At 41.4% G+C, this 25,830-nt stretch overlaps 1 protein-coding gene across 3 annotated transcripts in view; it reads left to right on the forward strand.

Moving 5' to 3' along the window:
• Positions 1-25,830, forward strand: part of ASZ1 (ankyrin repeat, SAM and basic leucine zipper domain containing 1) — a 1,654,265-nt gene that overhangs the window by 611,539 nt on the left and 1,016,896 nt on the right. For all 3 annotated transcript variants that reach the window (XR_014981315.1, XM_085653129.1, XM_085653130.1), the window contains exon 4: positions 6,753-6,864. Coding sequence is in view for 2 of the 3 variants with exons in the window: in XM_085653129.1 (XP_085509255.1) it covers positions 6,753-6,864 (112 nt within the window). In the remaining variant the exon portion in view is untranslated. The remainder of the gene's footprint in view (positions 1-6,752; positions 6,865-25,830) is intronic.

Consider the following 25,830-nt stretch of genomic DNA (forward strand, 5'->3'; position numbering starts at 1 on the left):
CAGGCTGACAGTAGCACCTTTTCAATTCGCAGGATGGCTGGTATTACAGGCAGATATTAGGCAGATTGTGGCTCAACCAGGCAGAGCCTCACTCGGGTGCAGCCATTTTGCCGTGCGCCCTCTAGCGCTCCCCCCGTCTGTATGTGATTAACGTCTCTGCAGCACTTATTTAACACATTCTCCCCAAGACTCAGCAAAAAACTGCTACGGTCGCATCGCAATTGAACAATAAGAACTTAAGAGGTTGTAATTAAATGGTTATAGTAGAAATGGAATAAAAATAAAACAATATACAAAGGAGAAAGTTTTGAAATATAAAAATAAAGCTTGCTCCCGGGGCTATTCTATTGCTAAATGGCAGAATTACTGACAGGTCATAACTGCCCGAATATTAGTGTGTTCATTCATATAGGACTTTCCATTTGTTTGTCATATGATGAAACTTAATATAATCAAGTTTCAATTAACCCCAATTAAACAAGCTCGGCTCCACCTATAAAACACCTTTTCTTTGCGAGGCCCCCCTATTTATGCTGTTGCTTTTGTTAATCGGTCTCGATGACTTTAGCGAGGTAATCATCCTGGGTAATATTTATTTTTCTGGGTAACAGTATCTTTTGGTCATAAAACATCAAGTTATTCTAGCAAATCTTTCTGTATTTTAAATTGGGTGCAGTTAGACACAAGTAAAATGGGCTTAAATATAAACATGCACGTATGACATAACATCATTTATGCTGTATTGTATTTATCCCAGGATAATGTGCTGCACGGCGCAACACTTATAACATCCAAAAGGTGAGACCTATTGGCTATGCCAATGCTTGTTTCATTGGTTTTAAAGATTAACAGATATACAAAGGAATGCAGTCATGTCCTGCATTATAGTTACATGAAACAGAAAAAAAAAATCCAACACCTCTTTAATTCAGCTCCCTCAACTTTACCTTATTACTCTCTCATTCCTTCTCTATGGACTTAGTTAAATATTGACCTCTCTCTCCTGTTAGACCCGCTTCTCTTGCTTTTTCTCACACTCTACACAGCTATCCTTCACCCAAATCCTCTTTAAGAAGCCCCTCTATGATGTAGAAGACCATCAGTCTTTTCAGGCACCGTCGCCCTCAAAATTAATCGGACAAATATGACACCAGTGGTCTCCAGGTTTTCACAGATATTTGTTCCTGCTCTTGAAAGTTGTGTGCCAGCTTTTTATTCCCAGTAGAGACCAAATACCAGCACACCCCATTCCTATATTTGGTTCTATTGTCTCAACTCACATTGCGAGTAGTTCTTGTTTGCCTGCGAAGAGCATGAGTACGTAATCTTCCCCCTTTTTGTATGGGGACCCCAGAAGTATAATCTCCGGTAGTTTGCTGTCTGATTCTCAGAATCCCATGATAACTTTCAATATCTCCTCTCAAAAGCTTGTTAAATTCTTGGGAAAGGTCAGAGTATTTGAGTTATTGGCGCCGTATTCCTACACTCTCTCCAACAGTATTGTGACTGTGTGGATCTATCAAGTACCATCCTGCCGGTGTTCGATGCCACTGATATATAATTTTGAACAATGTTTCTCTATCCTTTAAATGGTGCTCGTAATTTATGTCAACTGTGAATAGCTCTTGCCATTGTTCGTAATGTAACTACACTTCCAGGTCAAAGGCAAAGTAGAGCAGCACAGTAATCCGTTTTTGGGATAACAAGATCTATGATCACTGCTTTTCTCTGCTCAAATGGTAGGATTTTTAAAAGAATTTTCAACTGGAAAAACAAGAAGAGGTCACTTAAATTAAATGTTCAATAAAAGTTAATCTGCTGTCAAAAATGACACCCACATTTCTTGCCTTCTGTACTGTTGTTGATAGAGAATCAAGATTCAGTGGCCACCAGGTGGTATTCCAGAAGGTCTTGTTGGTACCAAACAACATCACCACTTTATCAAATGCAGCCAATACGTCCAATAGAGCTAGTGCCGCCCTATCCCCTTTGTCAACAATAGATCTAATCTCTTCAGAGACTGCCAAAAGGTCAAACTCTATGCTGTCTAGGCCTAAAGCCATGTTGTGTAGGGTCACAACAGTTATTGAAACCTAGGAAGGAAATGATCTCTTGATTCATTGCTCTCTCCAGTATTTTTGGCGGCAGTGGTAGGTGAGAAACAGACCTATAATTTTTCACTTCAGAGGAGTAAAGAGGGTTTTTTTTGGTCTGTTGCAAAATTGAGGCTTTTTTTCCAGGCTGTCGGGAAACATGCCGTTTCCACAATTTTATTAAAAATTGAGGTAAGGTTGGCAGCGATGGTGTCAGAGATCGGATAAAGTACCTCAGGAGGACAGGGATCTGTAGGGGATCAAGACTCAATGGTTTTTAAAAAGAAAGCAGTTTGATATACTGGAAGATGTGTGAAGAAGCTTAAGACCTGAAAAGAGACTAAGCAGTTTTTATCTGGAATCGTCATCCCAGGTAATAGTGGGAGTGGGAAAAGGACTGGCTACTTGACTTTAGAAGTATTGAAAAATGTGCTCATTTTACAGATGAAGTTGGCTAATTAATCACAGAAATCTTGACTAGGTGTAGCTCTGTTTCTGTTTCCAAACGTTGAAAGAGCTTTCACTGTTTTGAACAGCTTCATGGAGTAGTTGATAGCTGCTCTTATTTTGTCTGTAAAATACTTCGTTTTGGATACTTTAATTATGTTTATTATCCTTTAATAAGTTTTTCTATTTTAATTTTTCATCTTGACTATATTGTGATGTCCCTATTTATTCTTGGAGTTTGCATTTTTTTCTTTGTTGCCCTAAAGTCTTGTGAAAACCGTGGCACAGAAGGCATTTTTCGATAGTTTATTCTTTTTTGGGGGGGAGCCAGCTGGGATACAGCTGCGTTTATCCAAGAGTCATATGTGACTGAGGCTTGTTACAGGTCATCATTAGTTGAGGGTGTTTTTTTTTTTTTTTAAGAAGGCATCTAGTTTAGGGGTATCGATATTTTTCCAGGCCCGGTTATTACACATCACTGGTGCTTTGGCTTGGTCAATTCTAGAAGTTAGAATATTGATTTTAAACAGGATAACCTTATGATCAGTCCAAATTAAATGTAACAACTTATCAGTAATTATATTAGAAATATTAGAAAAAATACCATCATGTGTGTGACCAATGGTGTGGGTAGATTGTTTAACTAATTGTTGAAAATCAAAACTCATGAGGCTGTCCAGTAGACGGTATTTGCTTTTACCATCCGGACATTCTAAATAAAATTTGAAATCACCTAAGATGGTGAAGGTGGGATAGTCAATACATGCTTCCATAAAGCCCAGCAAAGACTGTATGAAGTTCTCTTTTGTGCCTGGGGGACGGTAAATAAGTAGGACATTGAAAGTATAAGTATTATGAATTTTTAGAGAAAATAAGCAGAGCCTTAGAGTTGAGGTGATTAAAGTGGTTTAAATGTGGCTTTAATACCACTCCGATGGTTGATAGCTAGGCCACCGCCTTTCCTTTGGGGTCTATCAAGTCTAAGTGGATCGTAGCTACCAGGTAAGCATGCTAAGGGGGTAGGGTCAGATGGTTCATCTGCCCACGTTTCTGTTAGGAAGGCAATGTCAGTATCACTTTGCACTAATACTTCAGCTAACTCCACGGTGTTTTATAAGCGAGTGAGTATTAAGAAGTAGGCAATTAACCTTATGGCTACCATTGTTTGGAGACATCCTAACATGCTCAGGTATTGGCTTTCAAACTGTCGTCTTCGGAGCATGGGGAAGTTGAAAACTAGAATTGTCAACTTTTATTTATATATATATATATATATATATATATATATATATATATATATATATATATATATATATATATATGTAGATATATATATATGTAGATATATATATATGTAGATATTACCTACTGGCGGTCGCCAGTAGGTAGTTAAAGTTAGGACCTAGTTACCTAGGAAAATCGTAACATTCTTTTCCCAATAACTTTGGCGCCGGATGACGAATCTTCGTGAAATTTTCAAAACCGGTCGGGCGCCCCGGTCAGCTCCTATCCTGAAAGTTTTGGGGGCTGAGAAAAAAGGGGGGTCCCAAAACGCGTTTTCTCAATGTTATTTCCCATAGGAAATTTTGGAACAGGCTACAGCCCGAACTGCTGAACGGCATTACACCAAATTTTGCAAAAAGGTAGCCCTTGGTTCAGAAAGAGACCTTTTTTTAAATGGTGTAAATCCGTTCAATAGTTCCTGAGAAATTAAAAAAATAGAGGTAAGAAAATCAATTTCCCATAGGAAACTTTAGACACGGTTATAGCAAAAACTGCTGAGCGGAATTACACCATATTTGGCAAAAGGGTACTGCTTGGCTCAGAAAGCGACCTTTTAAAAAATGGTGTAAATCCATGTAGTAGTTTTTGAGAAATTAAGAAATAAAGATAGTGATATCTATGCCCGCGGAGGATCCGCGCACCCTCCCGATCATGAGCTTCATGCTAATTGGCTGTCAACACTCCAAACCGGGAAGTGTTGGCAGCCATCTTGTGCCTCGGTAGAACCGAGGCACAAGAAAACAGAAAAAGAAATGTGAAAAACAAGAAAAGTGGGCAGGGAGAAACACCCTGACCCCCCAGGCCTGCTCAGGGGGTCCCACAAGGACCCCCAGGAGGGCCAAAAAAAAGCTTCTTCTTCTTCTTTTTTTTTCTTTTTTTTTTAAAGTCGGCGAGATTCGTGCACCCTGCGCGAATATCGGCTAACATTTTTTTAAAAAACAACGCGCGGGCTCCCACACTTTGTTAATATTTAGCCCCCGGGAGGGCCAGTTCCAGGGGTCAGAGAAAGAAAAGTGTGGGGGGACCCCAATCCCCCCCCCCACACTGCCCCGGGGACCGTCACCTCCCCGGGGCAAATTCTTAAATGTTTCGCAAGCCCAGGGGACCGCCACCCCCCAGGGCTTTCATTAATTGATTGCGGGGGGCACACCCCCGGGGACCGCCACCCCTCGGGGCTTTTAAAAAAAAAATAATAAACCTGTGTGGCCCCACATGCCCCGGGGACCACCATCTCCCCGGGGCACTAATTAGGGGGTCTGTTACAGAGCCCCGGGGACCACCACCCCTGGGCTTTGTATTAAGTGGGAGGGGGGCCGCGTGGCCCCCCTCCTGGAGCCAGTGATGGCTTCTGGGGACCGCCACCCCCCAGGGCCGGCTCCTGCAGTGTCCTGGGGTGCCCATCTCCGGGACACTGCTGTTTGCAATGACAGGGCAGGAGCCTCGCGGCTCCCGCCCTGTCACTGCAAACTGCTTTGCTTCATTGAAGCGGGAGCAGGAAACCAGTGAAACATATCTAAACTTTACAGAAACACACAGTCACTGGATGATGTCATCAGTGATGCCATCAGTGATGTAATATGTGACGTCATCAGCAGTGCATTGTGGGGGCACGAGTTATAGTTAGCTGAACTAACTATAACGGGGGAATTTCTATGGTTTTGGACGAGTGAAATGTCCAACTAACTATAACTTTCCCTAACAACTATGGATTTTTCAGTGAATATATATATATGGGTTCAGCGACATTAATATCAGTGCGAGGGCATATGTGAGTCTAACCTTGTTTACCCATTTCCATCAGTGCATTTTTTGCATAAGTTTGGCGGGGGAGAAGGGCAGGGGTTCTGGGGCTTGGTACAGTCTGGCTGCGGACAGTTGCAGACGGCCTTGCCTGTGGTGCATCCGCTGCGCTCGTCCACTGTGCGAATGCTGTTCTGGGCCTCTTAAGTATGCTCTGGTAGAGAGGGGGGTGTCAGGAGGAGGTCGCAGAGACTCTAAGACACGCTAGAGCACTGCGTACTAAAAAACTGAGAGCAAAAGAGTAGAGTAACTGGGGTCCAGCAACCCCGTTCTGGCAGATGCAGGCTCCCCTGCAAATCCAGAGTACTGGTAACCTAAGATACAAATAAAACAAAGGTGTGAAATAAATAATTAAATTATAAAATGATTAAAAAAGGCAGCAAGTCTGAAATGCTGCAAATTAAAAATCTAAGGGAGCCAGGCAGTTCCCAAGGAGTCTACAAAGAAAATAACTACCGCCAGTGAAACACAATAGAACACTTCACTGTGTACGGTTCTGGATTCCAGACACGATGCGGATGGATGTGCATGGAAGTGTTCAGAGAGGTTTGGAGACAGCATAATTAATAGATAAGGTGTCATCACCTTTAGGCCTTGTATTCAGACATGAGAACATACCTCTTGTATTTATCGTAGACCTAGTGTGGGCTTGGTGTCAAATCATTGCTCATGGTTCGGTGGTTGTATTGTGTAACTCAAGATTAATTCAAGCTCTTCCACCCATCACTTATTTCTTTTTTTCAATATGCTTCTGCTACAGACCTGCATATACCTTGTTGAGGAAAGTGTCTTTGTATCTTTTGTTTGACTCAGCAAACATAAAGGTCACCCACAGCAAACATTAGGATATGATTTGCATGGGGTTTTCAGTGCGTTTTTATGTGTGTGCTTATGTGTTTGTTTTTTAGCAGTTTTCTTATTTCTCTGTGGGTGAGTATGTGCATGCTGTAACTTGCATTGATTTGCAGGAATCTGCATAAACATTGTATTTCTATGTGTCCATATCTGTTCCTTGAACTTCTCTTCATATTAATGTCATCATTGTGCATTGATTAGCAATGCATTTTCTGTAATTATTTTGGTTTTATCAATTTGTGATTTCATTTTCTATTTTTCTTCTAATTTTAGAGGAATTTACCGTACTTATGGCGGCATGTACCGCTCGTTCCACAGAAGAGAACATTTTGAAATGTGTGGAGTTGCTTCTCTCAAGAAATGCAAGTCCAAATGCTGCTTGCAGGTAAAATCTTGGTGTTGTGTGTTGGAGATTTGATAATCATTTACAGTTTGATTTTAATGTCAATTGGGATCTTTTTTCAGGTTGAAGTAATTGGTTTTGGTTCCATTCGCATATGGTTCACGTTTACATATGCAGAAAAAAATATTTTTTTATGTGATCCAGGACATGTGCTGCTGCAGTATCTTCATTTAAAATGTCCATTGGCTCCAAAAGCTCAGCGCTTCTCTCTCTCCCCCCACCCTCAGTTTATTCCCCCCTACTCCCACTGCCCTCTATTTTGTTTCCTGTATCCTTTGTGATGCTCCCCGCGAACGCATCCTTTATGATGCCCCCCATCTAGTGTACCCTCTGCGGTGTTACCCCACCTACACTTCCAAACAAAAATACTTTTGGTCTACTTATTTTTTTCATTTACCAATCTAATGCAGTAAATAAAAAATAAAAACACTAGTACCATTTTGTAGGTGTGCATGCCTGGAAAATTACCCAGATGCCATGACATAGCCTCTTTTTTTTCCTTTAGCCATTCTACACATCATTGGGGATGCTGTCCAGCATGGCTAAAAACTATTTGCAAAGCTCTTCAATGAGGCCTATCGGCTTTGTTTTTTTTGTACATATACCCTAAGCCCATCTGGGTAATAGGTTGACATTCATTATTAAAAGGTATACCAAAGTACTCACCTTGCCTTACTCCCACCCTAGTTCACTCTTTCTCTGAGTTGCAGAACATTCTTTTTTCTGTTCTGAAAGTTTTAAACATTTCGCACAGATTAAAGTCTAGTCTATCTTTCCATACGCTTACCATTTTCAATTCTTAGAAGAGTACTGCAGTTTTTTAAAATTTATTCTAGTGGCATTTCATTTGTGAGGTGTTGCATTTGCTTTCACTGATATTGAGGTAACGTGCTCCAGATTGAATAGTGCATTTAGTTACGCCTTCAGTTAGCATGGCTCTGTTGTTGCATGAAGCCATTCTTCTATCGCACAAAATCGTAAAGGCAAAAGAGAAGGTGGACATGCTGTTCTATTCAAGCAAACAATAAATCTCACTAAAGCTGATGAAATTTCCATACACTGTTGTAAGGCCCTCTTCACCAGATGCAACCCTACACCAACTTCCTCCTGTAAGTTCCTTCTCCTTTGCAGACCTCCACCTAGCAATGCAATATTCCCAGACACATTTCTAGACGCAGTTTCTAACCTGACAACACTACACTCCAAACTATGCATTCTTGGTGACCTAAACATTTGGTTTGACAAACCCAATATCCCCATCCATAAACCATCATCAATGGCCTAGATACACTAAACCTATATCATATTGTCCAAAAACACACACACATCGCTGGGCGCATCCTAGATGTCATTTTTTCAAATCCAGAACTAGTTAACTTTCAAACGATTACTCCATTCACATGGTCAAACCACCATTTCTTAGCTTTCCAACAAAAAACACCACAAAGCAACACACCTAAAACTACCTTACATGCATCCACCTATTGACCTGGAACAAACAATAAATTCAGTTAAAAAAAAAAACTGAGTTGCTATAGGAAGATTTTGATATTATATTACCACTGAGAATAACAAAACAGGACAAAAGAAAAGCGCTACCTTGGAGAAATACAGAACTGAACAGGTGCGGTTTCTTGTAAAGGGTGTGGGGGCTATGCCCCCCCATATTTCTTGCCGCTTTCATCTTTTTTTAAAAATACATTAATCATACATACAGTAGGTATTGATTACTCACCAATCAACAGAGCTTCTGACCCTCGTTCTGTGCGAGTGTTAGGCAGTGAAAGCACAGATAGGCTCATGCACTTACTGCGCATGAGCATGTTGCAGGGTTTTCAGGGCTCGTCTTTTCAGCCTGTAATAGCATAGGGCCTCTCCTCTCCCTTGATGAGCCCCACCCTCTCTGACTGATTGCACATAGGTGCAGTCTGGGCTTCCCAAAGAAGTGTGTCAATTAGCGAGGGTTCGGATTGGAAGCAGTGCATGTGACAGGCATCATCACTGACGCCAGGTCACATGCAGTAGACAGATACAGTGTGCATGTTTCAGTTTTATAGAAACCTGCATGCTGTAGGTTTCATAGAGTACTGCCTGTGAGATTTTCCTATTAATGTCCACACTTTGCCGAATGCTTTTCGTACATAGGGCCAGAAACAAATGCGCATGATGTTGACAGAAACAGGTTTAATGTGAAACACCTACAGCAGAGGTAAGAAGAAGCGCTCATTCCATTTCTAGCATAGGTTAGTACAGGCTTTTCACATTTCAATCATGGTTTGTGGTGATATTTATATGGTTACAGATGACATTGCTCCTTGTGCTTATGATTTATAAAGCGCTATTTCTTTAAACAAGTACACCAGCTGACCTGGAGTATAGCAGTATGGACAAACTGATCCCATAAGGCTCCTGGCATGATTGTTTCATAGTAGCCCTTACACCATATTTTCATTTTGCAGCCCCTGACACTAGTCCATAATATAGGTACAAAACTAAATTCCAACATCTATAAAAATTCAAAACATTAAAATGTGATCTTGCTATTGGCACATAAAGCACTAATTGATATACTTGCCTACCTGATGAATGCCAAATGCAATGTCCTTATCAATTTTAGGTTGTCTGAAGCACTGCTTCCTCGAAGTCATGAACTAGGTTTCTGCTCATAAAAAATGACTTTTTCTACAGTGCCCAGTTAGTCACTCAAGGGCTTCTGTAGTGCACGCCTGAAAGAGTCTTTTACTACATCTTTACCAGTGTATAGCATGAATTCTGTAGCCAAACTGGTATGCAAGTGAAAGGATAGACACTACTCTTATACATGTAGTAACTAGGTGAATTAGGACAAAAGGTTAAATGTGCTGCATCCTTAACTCGTTTAAGATGCCTTCCAACTGCTTCAGAATTATGTTGTGGGTTATGCCATTGCCCGTTTGCATACATCTGCCTGCCTGGTGAATGTGGGAACAATGTCCTTCAACAAGAGACCCCTTGAGCAAGTTTTTGCCACTTGCTTTGGTCACTCCGTAAAAGTTGAATATGACTTCTACGCCCACCACTTTCAATAGTCACTAGCCGCCATTGGAACTGAATGAGATAAAACAGAAATTTAGAAAGCTGCAACGCACCTAGCTCAAAACAAACCGTGATCAAGTTAAATTTTACTTAAAGAAACTTAACAAATCATACACGTCCGAAATCAAAAAAGCTAAAAACAAATAAGGTACTATTCAGACAGAACTCAAAATACTAAATGTTCAAATAAAGAATCTTATATAATTCTTGCAGAATTTCATAAACTTAAATGCATAGAAGGAACTCATCCCATTTCTCAAGAATTCACGGACAAACTGGCAAATCATTACACAACCAAAGCAGACACGTTGGACTCCTATTTAAAACCACCAGCACCAACCCATTTCCAAAAATCCCCTGCAAGAGTAAGCTAACCAAGCCTCTTCATTCCTTCAGACAAATATCACAAAGTGAGTTTATGGATCTGGTCAAAGCAAGCAAGCCTGTCTACCACAAATATTCAAGAACATTCTTCTAACTACCTCTCCTGTCACACCTGTAAGAATCATCATCAATAATTCCTTAACTACGGGAATCTTCCCAGAAGAGAAGAGCAAAAAGGCATACAGACGCCCTTTATTAAAGAAAACTAAAATGGAACCGCTTGACCCCGACGGCTACAGTCCAATTACAAATGGACTTTTCCTGGGCAAACTTGTAGAAAGAGCAGCATTCAGCCAGATGCCACAATTCATTGAAGATAACTCCATACTTTCCGACGTCCTAACAGGCTTCTGTCCAGGAAGAGGCACAGAATCTGCCCTCATCGCCATCTGGAATGGCCTTAAAATCACAGTAGACTAAAACGTGGTTGCTGCCCTACTTTTCTTGGACCTCTCAGCTGCCCTTGACACAGTTGACCATGACTCTAATTCAAATCCAGCATAGAGGGAACTGCTCTCGACTGGATCACATCCTACAGTCAACACAGAACAAATGTCATCCATTCTCTATCTTTCTGTTCCAACCGTACATCAGAGAAGCAGCGGCCCCTCAAGGCTCTTATCACCTCACCCATGCTTTTCAACATCTACATGAAGTAATTACTGGCAATGATCAATGAATTTCAGCTCACATTCTAGAACTATGCAGATTACACACAAATAATCCTTAAACTGGAAATCCCCAATGATATTAGAAACTCACAAATTTTAAATTGCCTTAGAGCCGTTAATCAATGGATAACATGGAACCATCTCAAATGGAATGCTTCCTAAACTGAAAAACTCACATGTGGGGATTGGAAAAATTATGACCCACTCGCCGCCTAGTCTGACAATCTGGGACCACCTCCTAAAGAATCTAAGGAAGTAAGATACCTTGGAATTACCATGGACTCCAAGCTATCAATGAAAGCCCAAATGGACAAATTAGAAAGCTCAGGCTTCATTACTATGTAAACTCTGTAACACATCTTCCCACACCTGGCATATCCACACAAGGTCCAGGCTACTATCTCTCTTGTTCTGTCTAAACTTGATTATGTCAATGGCCTCTACCACTGATAATCTTTATCAACTATGAAAAGACTGCAATGGATTCAGAACTCTGCTGCCAGACTACTCCTACTTGTAAAGCCACAAACCCACTTTTCCCCTGCCTGGAAGGCCCTACATTGGTTACTGGTTGCCAGAGATCCACATTCAAGCTGCTTTGTATCACCTACAAAACAATACATGGAACAGGGCCACTTTTCATTAGGAATGAAACGACGAAATACATTCAACAAAGAAACCTCCAGATTGGCTCCTCGCCTCAAAATCTCAACTTACAAGAAAATAACCATTAGTGCACATCCTTCTCTGTTCAGGCAGCCAAACTATGGAACTCACTACCCCCAAACATTAGATCCAGGGATAACTATCTTATCTTTAGAAGACTACTCAAGAGTTGCCACTCCCTACATAACCACCATACTCAAACACAAATGTACTGCATATCTCTATGTATATAAGCATTTCATTTGGATATATGTATGTATCTAGATATGTGTATTTGTTTGTATAAATATGTATAGTAGTTATATTAATAAATATATATTTTTCGGTCTGCTTAACAAATGTACATATTACATATGGTTATATTATTACATGCTCAACATGTATATAAGTAACTGCATAGTTTTCATATAAGTTATTTGATTAGATGCTTATAGTTCTCTGTTTATCACAATATGTACATTTTATCACAACTATCTACAATTGCTTCATTATTGAATAAAAAAACACAAATTAGCTCAAAGTATAGCAACACTTGAAAGTCTGAGTTTATTAAATACAACTTAAATATTGATATTTACCTTCCTTTTAAATGTATACCTTCATTATATATATATCTTTACTCCTACTGTAAAAAAAAGAAAAATACATTTGAGTCTCCCCAATGCACTACCCAAGGTTTCACTCAATACCTCTCTCAATATATCCTCTACCTCCACTCTCCGATTCATCCCAAACCTCATTCTGCTACTATCATCGCCAAAGTGACTCTTTCTAGAATTCTGCCTCCTCTATCCCTCCTTGCATCACCCCATACCTCATTTTACTATTTAAATCTCCCAAACAACCCTCTTTACATTTTCACCTCCTGTATCCCTCCTTAGACTCACCCAACACCTCATTTTACTACTATGATCTCCCTAATCCATTTCTAGACTCTTTCCTCCTCATCACACTTTTTAGACTTTTTCCTCTTCTATCCCTCCATTCTCCTTTTCAATCCAGCTAACAGACCTGCATGTCCGCTGCTCTAATTAATTCATATTTCCCTATACTAATTCACCACTAATCGTGTTTGGGTTCCAGAGAAGCGTGCTACTCGCTGAAAAGTGCTTTGATGTCTTGTCAGGGATAAGAAGCGCTATATAAATACAATAAAATTACAAGGTATCACACTATTGCCACATTACTCAGAGGGTTGTGGTACAGGTAAATGTGACTCTTTGCTGGATATATTATTATTTAGAAGGTAACTTTGATAGCAGAGATCTGTTTACAGCCTGTGACAAAAGTAGTTAATCTTCCTGGCTCCTGTACTCTTTAAATTCTTTTTTTCTTTTTTTAAACAAGGCCAGCAAGTCCTTGCCTCCTCCCATTTCTTCTATAATTCAGACCGCTCGGTTTCTCACATATTGCTAAAATGTTTTTGCCACCCTAGTTAAACTTGTCACTCCTACCTAAGGGTTAGACTTTCTTGATACCATGTTCTTTGTGAGTTGGTTATTGACTGGCAAATAATGATTGGGTCCTTGTCAGGAGAGCGTAATTGGAATTATTAATAACTAAATTGGCATTTTGGCTGCATTTATTTCGATCAATGCGGTCTTCTGATTTGGGATACTGCGTTCAAATTTATTGTGGTTGCTCTAGGTTCCTCTGGGTTTGGCCACAGCGCTTGGCTGATGCTCAAACTGGTATTAAAGACTTGCAAGTCTTCATCGGGACTCATGCCTGATGTGCATTTCTCTCGGACCAAGGTCCAGCTTTCGCTTCTAAAGCATACGGTGGTTCAATGAAGTCCATGGGTGAGCGAGTGCATTTTTCTTCTCCATATCGACTCAAGGGCAATTCTGTTGTGGAGAGAATGAACCGTGACTTAAAGCAGAGCTTAATGGCTAGGGTATTAGGTATAGGGGGTGGTTGGTTGAACCTTCTAAATGGGGTTCAACGACCTTTAAATAACCTTCCTACAAAATCTCTGGGTGGCCAGACACTGTATGAAGTGCTTTTTGGCATCAAGATGTAAGTTCCAGACCTTGATAGTGCACATGTTGTGGTGGCTGTTGCACCCTTTGACGTAGATAACCATTGTGCTGTCTTAAAGGACCTACAAGAGTTCTGTAATGTTTAATCACACAAACATTTACCTGCACCTCATCCTTCACCTACTGATGATCCTCTTTTAGTATCCGGCTGGCTTCCAAAAATTGGTGATGTGGTTTCATAAAAGATGGCCATCAAAAAGAAGTTTGGCCTGGCGTACCGTGCCTCTGTTCCGGTCCTAAGTCTTCAAGGTACACAAACTGTGATTTTACCACCACTCTCAGGATATAGAGACAAGCGCTTTGTCTCCATTTAACATGTCAAACTACACCATGTGGCAGATACCTTATAGTATGCCACAGAATAGTAGTTCTTTTCCTCAAGACTTTTCTTTACAGCCTGTGTATACCACTGATGCTGATACTCCCCGCCTGGTGGAGGCAGAGTCCTCCGCTGACCACTGCCCTGACACAATACCTGTTTCTACTATCACGTCTTTTACTATAGATGCCACTTATAATAATCCACAGTTAGCGAATCCATCAGAGTTGGATTTTTCACATTTTACTACTAAGTCTCCACCACCAGTTTTCCAGCTGAGCACCTCCGGGTACTATATGGTTCAAGAAGATTTCATGGTTAAAATGTATTTATCGAGTTCCTCCTCGGATATATGTCTGGATCATACTTTCCTTGGTTTTCCTGTTCATGTGGATTGGGTTTGTGACCGGAACGTTTTGGTACGGAAGTGGTCGATGGAGTGTTGGCCCCCCCCATTCTTCATCACTTTTACTGAAAAGAGACTCGTCGATTGTTAACATTTCAGCCGTTCCATTGACTGATCTAATCGTTTGGGATAAAGTTCCTTTCGACATATTTGGTCCTAAGGAGATCCTGCAGATACCATTTGTTCAAAGTTTCCATGGGTGATGTAATAGTGCCGGAGTTACATTTAGATGATTGGGATTTTGTCACTGTAAATTCAATGCTTTCTGAATCAGAGTATTTACTGTTTTTGAATCAGAGTATCTATATCTTCTGCGAAGTATGTCGATAGGTTCTGTTACCATCATTATGAACATCATTTTTTGCACAGAACAAGTGGACAATGTCCCCATTTTAATTATACACAATAGGAACATTGTCCAACTAACCCTCGAGAAATTTCCAAAAAGCAAAAGAACAAGTACCCATATTTTATGGGATATGACACTTCAGACCCCACGTCATATTATTTTTAATTAACTCCGACACCACAGAAGAAAATATTCTTACTCAAACTAAGCTTATATATGCCACCACGTTTGTCAATCAGTGGGCCTTAAAAGGTTTTGATTACTGGAAAGACTCTATTGATTTGAAATCGATTTAGGGTACGAAGTTCTGGCAAATTCAGGGCACAGAAACCTTATTTCGAGCCTTTTTAATTACCACACTGATGCTTTTCCTGAGTTAAACAATCCAGGGGACAACTTGTTTGTGATTGGCAAAAAATTAAAGAAATCAACACCCCGACCATTCCCTCGGTGGCCCCTTTTGATAGTTGGCAGAGTTTCACAAATTACACCGAAGAACAATTAAATAGCATGGTATAGAACAGTACATTTAGTTCTTCATATTAGAGTCCTGGTGGGTGGTTGTTGTGGCCAGTGGACAAAAATGGTTGTCATGCTTGTTTTCTTAATTCCACACCTGGGTATAAATCAAGCAGACCTGATCCCTGATACTCTCAGTCAACACATTCTGATATTGTTACCACTTGTTCGGTGGAAGGGTTATGTCAACAATTGCAAAGCCTGCGAAACATGCAGGTTACATAACATTAACAAAATGCAGACTGTACTAGATTTTGGTAATTCTACATATGATAAGTTCATAGAGTGACAGGCTGTCACATAATATGGAATGGTCCGATCAATAAATATATGCATAGGAAGGGATTCCTATCAGGGGTCTGAGGATGGTGGGGCGGAGATCTATCCCACGATATGTCGCCCATCTGTCCTGTAGTTCCTGTAGTACCCATGCAGGACCTACGCGTTTGAATAACATAAACTGTGGGATTGGTGGCAGACTGGTTCCGTGCACCACCACTGAGAAATGTTAGCCTATTGGCATTTAAGCCAGGTCGCAGTCCCACTAGTGTCTTCTCTCATGGGGGAGAGATTAGTTTCTGGCAACCTTAGAACATGACAACCCTAATCCCCCAAGATCGTGGAAACAATGTACTACTTTTCACTCTGTCACTCGTGCTCATTTAGTTTATCTCAGAGATATACAGAATAAACAGTCTGGGCTTTTCAATAAGAGTTTATTGAACAGTTATTCAAGTGTAAAATATATGAGCTGCAACAACCATTAGACAGTAGCAGAGATATATGATTAGCAGTACTGTGAATATAAAAGGATAGTACAATTCTACCATCTTGTAATTAGCATGAATAAATATATGAATATAAAATGCATGATAAAAGTGCGCGTACTCCTAAGATGCCTATCTAGATGTACCCGAGTGTACCTAGCATGTGAGTAGGTGTAAAGCCAAGAATCCCTTTAGGATTTAGTCGAACCCCATTACCTGAAGTATGACAATGTCGGAGCCCTTCTTGGTCTCGAGTTGGACACCCCACAAGGGATGTTCAGACCACTGTCAGCTGGAGCATCTGCATGCAGGAGCCTTAGCATCTCTGGTCATTGTGTCGGGCTGGAAGTCTCGGATCCCGCTGAATAATACTAGCAAGAGGTGCTGTATTCATACCGAAAGTATCTAAGGCCCCTTTGTCCCTTTGTTTTTTTTATATTAGTCATTCTTGGGTATGAGGATGACATAATGGATTAACCGTGTACGTAGATATGGGGAGGAAGGTGGTGTAGGAAGGTGGTGTAACCCCAGCCTGGTTTCCAAGAACCCTTATGAGTATTCATGCCTACTGTGACAGTCTAAAGATGAAGTCCTTGAACGTCATTGTTCAGGGAAACCTTCCTTCTGCGCCCAGGACTAGAACTAGGTAAAGGTTCAATCCTAAAAGGCTTGTTACTGTGTAGTGTAGGGGAGATGATGTAGGTGAAAGGGTATTATGTTACCCGGGCCTATATTAGGGTACCTATATGAAACATAACACATCCGGTCCAAATTTTCCTTTGTTTTTTAGGGCAGCTGCAGGCCAGAAACACTGCACTTTCTGCACCCATACATCTATCCAGTTCGGACCTCCATTTGCCTATAGTGGGGGGAGAAGTCCCTTTCCACATCTGGGCAATATCGCGCTTGGCGATAGTGCAAATCTCCACTTTCTAAAAGATTTATATGTGCTTCCTATTATGAAATTTGGTAATTATCCCAGATGGAAGCTGCTGCACGTTTAGGACAAATTGACCAAGTTCATTTGAGCAAAATGCTTGCTGTTGTTGATAATAGTATTAATACGTTGTCCTCTCATATTTACAATTTAAACAATATTGTGTTGTCTGTTATTGATCTTGTGCAGAATGACATGTCAGTGTTGTATCATGGGCAGCTTAGATCTATTATGCAATTTATTTGGGCGCTTAAAATGTTCAAAATAGACGCGTTCCATGGCATTACTTTAATTGAAGCGATTTGTTTCTGCCTTTCAATTTAACACGAAAACAACAATTAATGGCCATGAAAGGCTTGACCTACACAGTGCTGTAGTTAGAATAATCAGAACAACTCCCATTCACTATAGCTGAAACTCCTTCAGGGGCTGTCACGTGGCCGATAGCGACATTGTCGATATTGCTAAGTTGGCATGAGCCCGGCAGCCATGATGCAGCTTTTGCGCACGTTACTACATGGCTTTATTTTTGCAAGACTCTGTTTATGTCTTTCACATGAGAACCGTCTGCTTTGTTCGTTCTCTGCCTGTTCCTGAAGTTTAGTCTGAACACTGTGAGGAAGGTCGATAAACAATGCCCCTTGTTATTCTGTTTTGGTCAGTCCCTAGCACGTAGACAAAACATGCTAATGCAGTTGCTGCTGGAACTCATACTTTGATATTATGGGGATGCATGTTTAGGAAACACACATGGGAGCTTTCCAGGGAGAAGAGCAATGCGGTTCCTATGATGTAGATATACCATCTAGGCACTAAGGTATGGGGTCTTCTGACAAAGGCCAGAGATCTTCTATTATATAATCCTACGTATTCCTACCAAGGGGAGGGTGGTTAGGCATTATAGTCATTTCTCCATTGTCTTTATATAATGACATCTCCCTTTATGATATATGGCCTAGCTGTAATGCTGTTATTAGTTTTATGCATTTTTCTGCTTATTGTGGCTCGTATACTGCATTTTAGAGCACAGTAGTTATAATAAACATTTTAATCTATATACGTGTCTGTCGGTTCTTATTGTAGACAGGTATGAGAGTGTGAGCAAAAAGGTGTGTCTTATTACCTGAGGGATCCGGGAGTTTTGTGTCCTGGAGTGTCTAATAATTTGCTTCTTCGTGAGTGTGTAGGCGAGCAAGTGAGACACAGTAGCTAGTCGGTCCTGGGCTCGTGGGCACTAAGGTGGTGAGAAGGCTTAGCCCCTATACACCGAGGTCCCATATTCCTGCGCATAGTTCTCTGTATGTGCAGAATCCCTGCAACAGGGTTTGGTTAATACATGGTTATTTCACTGCCTATCTCCACATTTCAATTCACAGCTTGCATGAAACATTTTCCTGTAGGTGGATATGAACCCTTATACAGCAGTTACATTCATAAAAAGTTGGTCACTCCCTTTACTTTTTAAGTAAGTAGGTAACTTTATTCGGTTATAAGGTTCAATAACCATCAAAGTACAATATCAAAAGATTTTTAAGAAAAGGAACATTACATTCCTGGTCAGCACAGTGGTGATTTGCAATTCACATTATCATTGATTTTCGGTATCTAAAAACATTTTTAAGAAATACAGTGACAGATGCAGTAACAAATTCATTCTCTAAAAATTGCAATGCTAAAAGAGCCGGACGGCAGCGTCTCAAATCGAAGCTCTTTAAAACTGGAACAATCCATCTCTTTCTTAGTACATCATAATATTTACAAAAGAACATAATATGGATGGTGGATTGTAGTGAAATGCCATCGCAAGGACATTTACACAGGTCTCTAGACCAGTCGTTCATCGCTAGAAAACTTAGGAGTCTAAATAAAATATTAAATCTGAAACGGGTCAACAGAAAACGATCAAAGTCGTAAACAGTTAAAGATAGATATAACTGGATAGTGGGTGACGGCAGGGTTAAATAGTGGGCTTGGACCGTAGGTCTTCTCAGCTCAATAGCTGTTCTGTTTTCACCCAAATAGTTATACAACAGGCCTTAAGGTCTTTCCTGGGTACAATACGCATTGAGCTGGGGTCTGTGTAGTATTCGGGATGACCTATGTCTACCATGAACCTTTTAACGTACTCCAGCCACCTAATAGATTTAACACCATCCGATTTCAAAGCGTCAGTCAGTAAGTAACGGTTAAAACCAGTTTCGTCTGACAGCCAGATTCTGTGCCACAGAAGAACAGGTTGGGTCTTAATAATATCTTCCAAATATGGGATACCCAGTTCCATGTGGACTATGTGTTGAACTGCTTTGGGCGACTGCTAAAAGGAACTTCAAAAACATGTTTTCCGCGATCTGCAAGGCCTTTATGTCTGCGTAGCCCCATACTCCCGCTCCATATGTAGCAATAGTCACACATTTGGCCTTATAGATGTGTAGGAGTTCAGCCGGTGGGCGCTTACCTAGTTTGCGACTGAAATTTGACAGGGCCGCTAATGCCCTGGCAAACAGCAGGCGCCTGGTTTTAATCGCCTCAATCCAGCTCCCTGTCCTGTCAAATAAGATCCCTAAGTAGGAAAATGTTTTAGTGTGCTCTATTGGGCTAGCGTTAATATATACAGTTTTGACCCTCCTATTTGTCCCTACCCCACAGTCCATTGTGTACGTTTTAGAACCGTTTATTGAGAGTCCCAAGTTGGATATAAAACCGGTAAATGAATTAACGACCCCTTGGAGTGCAAGTGGTGTACGGGCCATTAAAACTGCATCATCTGCGTACAGGAGTGCAGGGATAGATCGCTTGCCCACTTTGGGTAGGTCCCTGCACTCATTGATTAAAATAGATTCCAAGCTGTTTATATAAAGAGTAAAAAGAAATGGGGCGAGGACACAGCCCTGCCGCACCCCTCTCCCAATTCCAAAGTGACTTGTGCATTCTCCACCCCTCCCATATCTCATCTTTGCCCTTGCTCCAGAGTAAAGTTCCCTTAAAAATGTAATGATTAATAAGTCAACACCCAACCCTTCTAAAATCTCCCACAGCTTATCATGTATTACACAGTCGAAGGCTGCCGTCAAATCCACAAAAGTCATAAAAAGTCTGCCCTTTTTTGCCCTGGTGTACTTGTCCATTAGAATATGCAGGTTTAATCCCTGTTCGACTGTACCCAGACCCTCACGGAACCCATATTGGAGGTCACTAATGATATCTTGTTCATCAGCCCAGGTCTGCAGTCTATTTAGTAGGAGCCGGCCGATGATCTTAGCAGTGGAGTCCAGCAGCGATATCGGGCGGTAACAGGCTGGGTTTGATCTGTCTCCCTTTTTAAAAATTGGTACCATCGCAGATTCGTAACTGGTTGGTAAAAATCCACTATTATTGCATGCATTAGAGACCTGAGTTAAAAGTGGTCCCCATAATGCTACATTTGATTTAAAAAGGTCCTCTGGAATACCATCTGGACCTGGGGCTTTGCCAGCAGGACTAGAATTGATTGCTACAATAATCTCATTTAGGGTAAAATTCATTTTAAAATCGTGTACTATACCCACTAAGTTGGATGTACAGTGTTGGTCCTCTAAAATCGGGTTTTTATATAGATTAGAGTAATGTTTTACCCATTCAGGTTCGGAGATGGCAATCTCCATAACTGCGACCTCCTTATTTACCATGAATGGTGAATTCACCGCTTTCCAGAAGGCAGAAAAATCACGGCTATCTGCAGCAACCCATAGGGCCCGCCAAGTATTTTGTTTTAGGGTTGACTTACTATCTTTAAGGACAGTTTTATAGTTACGTCTTGCTTCCCTGATGTGTTCGATGTTTTTAACGGGTGCATGAATACAATTTTTAAGGTTCGTATATGCTTTTGTGCATTCTGCGTTAAACCAGCCTTGTTTTCTTGTCGAGGTCCTGGTATTTTTAACAAAAAGTGACTCTTTTATATATTTTGAAATAGCCAAGAAATTTTCCCTGATCTCATTGCTAGATGTAGTTTCGTCTAGACATGTCAAAAGCATACTTTTACAATTGAGAACAATTCTTAAAATGAGTTCATTGGTGTCTACATTGGCCCATTTTAATGCAAAGCCATTTTGCCTAATCCCAGCAATATGTTTAACATTGTCAGCGGCTATTAATCTGGCATTTGTGCTCTGTTTAACTATGGTGACGTCTACGCTAAGGGGGAAGTGATCACTTAAGGCTATCTCGTGTGTCATGAAATTGTTGATACAGGGGGAGTATCTACATGAAGACAAAATGAAATCTATTATAGATGTTGAGCCTCATGCATTAAAAGTAGGGGTAAAGGGAATCATAGGTGAGCACAGACTATTAGCAAACCCTAAATCAAAGGTGAAGATTATATCATTCAAAGCGTCCCCATATAGTGTGTGCGGAAAATGAACATAGCTTTCCCCATTTCCGTACGTTAGTCCACAAACCTCTTCACCAGTATATTTACAAAAAGGGGAGTTAAAATCCCCGCCCCAGATCACAAAGACCTCCTTCTTTAATCGGATAATTAGTGTGTGTATAGAACAACTCAATGATCTCAAAGTGTCTGTAACCAGAGCAGGTAGCATATTATTGTAAAAGTTTACAATTACCAAACAGAGAGTTCTATCCACGTGGAGTATCACTATATGATAATGGGGTTCAGTGGCTATAAATTCAATTTTTCCAACAATAAGATAATTTGAAACATATGTACACAGCCCCCCCTTAGCTCTGCCAGATGTAGTTGCAGTAGCTGGCGTGTGGAATGTTTTGTAACCGCTGATATGTAGGGGATCTTTCACCCAAGTTTCTTGTACATTGATTATGTTGAAGTTATTAATGAACTTAATCCACAGAGTATTATCTACCTTTGATTTTAACCCTGCAATGTTCCAGGATAGTATTTGGCTCCTATCCTCTAGTTCTCTTCCAGTGTCATTTATCCCGATGTTTTCAACATGGAGCTGAGAGTAACGGATGTTTTGTATTGGGCTAGGGGTTCCCTCCAGTGTGCTGGTGCCCACCATATCTCGCTCTGGGCCAGTACTTTCCAATTCGTTAGGTGCGGATAGTTCGTCTAGTATGTTAATGGGTAGCAGGTCAGGATGTCTCATACTGAGCCCCCGATCCGAAGTATTTGATGCAGGTGTGCAGCAAGATTTCCCGATTTGTTGTCAATCAACTAGATTAAGATTGGAGAATGTTTCAAATCGATTATGGACTGGGACATTGAACTGACTTGTAAAACCCGGGATTGGTGGTTCCCTAGAGTGGACAAATTTGTTAATACTGGCTGGGTGATAGAAAAAGCCTAAGGGTACCAGGTTAATGCCCTTGGTAATGGTGGTGCAAGACCCAGCTCTGTTCAGTATTTCACAGACTAATTTTGGAGATTTAAATGACAAAATCACGCAGTCCCCACTCATAATCTTCTGGCCTTTGCCAATCCACGGTGCCCTTCTGGCCATCTTAAAATCATCATACAGCCTTTCTATCGATATAAATGTTCGGGGTGCCTACTTGCTTTCCCCTGTCTCCTAGTTTCTGCGAGACTAGCGATAAACCCTTTTTGTAGGCCTTTTTTCGTGTTTTCAGTTGGGGTATCGCCGGTGATGCACCTAGGTTACCCGTTGGTTTGGGGATGGGAGCAGGATTACTGGCTCGCTTAGGAGGTGGTTGTCCTTCCTGTTCATGTTTGCTTCCTGTAATGTGGCCTGATATGTCCACACTACACCCATTAGTGTTTGGTAGAGAAATTTCAATTGGTAAGTCAGGGCACCCCTGTATGGTATTATCAGCGATTGGGTTTGTGTCAGGTTCTAAATTAGCCATGCTCAATGATTCCTCTACAGTTAGAATCTGCTGCTCAATTACTCCCACAGCCCCTGTTAGGTAAGTGAGTAGTGTCTGACGTGAGCGCGTTTGGGTATTAGGCTGCCTATTGATTATATTATGGGGAGTAGTTTGTGCCTTTCTCTTACCCATAATTAGGACGATTTGGCCTCAGAAAGGCGGACCTGCTTCCGTCGATGGTAGGTGCTGCTAAAGGGCCATTTACAGCCAAAGTGTAATGGAACAAAGAGTACAATATCAAAGAGCAATGAGAGCTATGACCCCCTTCCACAGTACCTTACAGGCTCAAGTGCCGTGGCCCAGTCCAGTCTACTTCAGTCTATGACGGTCTAAGACGGGCCCGTCTTGGCCCTGTCTTCGCCCGGGCACGCCCAAGCGCGTCCCGCGATGCGGGAGCGCCGCCGTCTCTTTATCGTCCCTCCAGGGACCGTCGTAAAGTGCTTGGTGCTTCACACACTGGGCAGGGGCTTGGGCTAAAGTGCAGAGTGCCGGTTTCGCTGTAGCGGTCTCCCCTTTACTTAACGTTGTGCACGTACCAACAAGGAAGTGTTTATCACTGGTGAGTAATGCGACTCTACTGTCAGACTTTCACTTGTTTGTAAACATGTTAAAATCCACGGCGCATGTAATACTTCAGCGCCCATTTGGCTTATTTTTGTAAAAGGAATTCCTGTTCCTGTAATTCGCCCTTTCATTACAATGCTCTCTAACTGTTGTTATCTCATGCTTAGTGAACAAGACTGTTGCGGAATGCGGGCTGTAGTTGAATTGCAGGTGGCTAGAACTTCTAGTGAAATAGTCATTATTAAATACAAACCTTCCCCTGCATTTTGGAGAATTAGTGCATCAAATCTTTAATGCCTCTAGGACGGCCGGCCTTGCCCACTTTTTTAAGGTTGTAGGCTCCGGCCTTGTTGGTTCTTTTCAGACCATCTTGGGAGTAATCTCTGCTTCTATCCACTCCATTTTCTCTAGTGTGTTCAGAGGATTTCCGTTGCTGTTATTCCTTATTTGCTGCAGTCTCATCTTGTTCCTGCTTCTCCGCAATGGATGTTCCTTTTGCAGGCGCTCTGGAACTGATATTTCTCCAACACAACTGTGAGTGTATGTTTCAGACCTTTGGAGTGCTTCTACTACAGGTCCTGGATTGGTCTTTGACATTTCAGCCTGCCTGCTTTACCTGCGTGCAACCCGTGTTCCATTGTATCTGGTGCCCCTTTGAATGTGCACTGGGCATATGTCGGGCTTTCGAGAGTCTGGCTACCTTGGACTTTGGACTGCTAATGAGTCCTTTAGAGACCTATTTTCAGAACTGTCATTTGGGCTTGCAACTTCTTCACAATGCAAGGTTTGAGCCTTCGACCTACGAGGAAACGTGTGCATCGGCACTTGGACACAAAGATACAGGCTCTACTAACACTGATGCAGGTTGCCCGGTAACTGTCTCCGCATTGGCTGAGACCGAAGAGAATGTTTGTTCATTGGAGCTCGTACTTGGGCTGTTGACCATTCATCATGTGCGGAGTCCGATTCCTTCATGGAGTCTTTGGCCTATGAAATAGCAGTGACACTATGGATTCCTCCGAAACACCTTAATTTGATTATTTTTCCGAATGACATTTCCTTCTAATTTTTGTTTTTCATCAATTTCATTTCTGAAACAATGTTTTGAGTGTATTTACTTTCTGATTACATTTATCATATCTAGAATCCCCCCTAGTGCTATTATCCCGACCACATGGAGGTGGTTGTGTATTTACTGCATGGCCATTTGTAGTTTTCCCTACGTTGGCCTAACTGTGCACGTTATAGGCTTCATTTTCTTTTGCACACGTTACTATATATAAATACGATGGGTTTCGTACCATATTGTACTTTCACATGGAACCTGCTTATGTTTTTGTGTTCTGTTCTTTTCCAGAGATTTGGCCTGAACATCATATACAAGGTCAAACAACAATGTTACTTGTTGTTCTTGCTAGCCAGGCACGAACACCTCGACATAACACTCAAATGCATCTGTTGTTAATGTGCACACGTCTTGTCATATAGATGAAAGCATAAAGAACTAATGATGGGCAGAATACTGAATAATGCAAACATTCACCCGCAGTAGCAAAGATCTGGGTTTAATACATTGTTCTTTTGCTCACCACACCACCCCAGTTTGGACCCAGCAATATGCAAATCAGTCTTGACCCTGGTCCTCATGGGAACAGTCCAGCCCGAAATGCCAAGCCAGGTCCTTCCTGGACTAGAAACAAGCATCCTGAGACTGGTTTTAGGGCATCACCCCATATCAGCCAGACTAGCTTGAATCCAGTGGCGCAGTGAGCATGTGACCCATGTCAGGGCTTACCCTTCCCACTTTGGGTGGCAAAAGGAACAAAGGAGGGAGGGAATGCTGAACAATGCAAACATTCACCCCCAGTCACAAAGATCGGAGTTTAATCCATCGTTCTTTTGGTCTTCACGCCACCCCAGTTTATACCCAGCCATATGCAAATCAGTCTTGACCCTGTGCCTCATGGGAACAGTCCAGCCAAGCTGCCAAGCCAGGTCCTCCCTGGACCAGAAACAAACATCCTGAGACTGGTTTTGTGTTGCAAATTTGCACTGTGGGAAGGGTAGGCCCAGATGTGGGTTCCGTGCTCACTACGCTGTGGTAAATAATTTAATTACCGGAACTTAATTTGATGCGGAAAATTAATAAGAATAGCTCAATAAAATAAGAGGCAGAATCCGTGGTATTAGAGGTTCGGAACGGGCTTTATTCCAAAACACAATTCGAATTTGTGGGCTTCATATTCCATCACCACGAAGGTTCAGGAAGTGAAGGACAATACTTTGACAGGTAATCATTTTTATAGAATAGGCATTACAGTGAAACAGACGCAGGAGGCGTAACAGTTGATAACAGAGATAAAAGCATACATGCGTAACTAAAATGGGTGTAACTAGGCGTA

This window comes from Triturus cristatus, chromosome 4_1 (genome assembly GCF_964204655.1).
Source record: "Triturus cristatus chromosome 4_1, aTriCri1.1, whole genome shotgun sequence".
In the NCBI taxonomy this organism is placed as follows: Eukaryota; Metazoa; Chordata; class Amphibia; order Caudata; family Salamandridae; genus Triturus; species Triturus cristatus.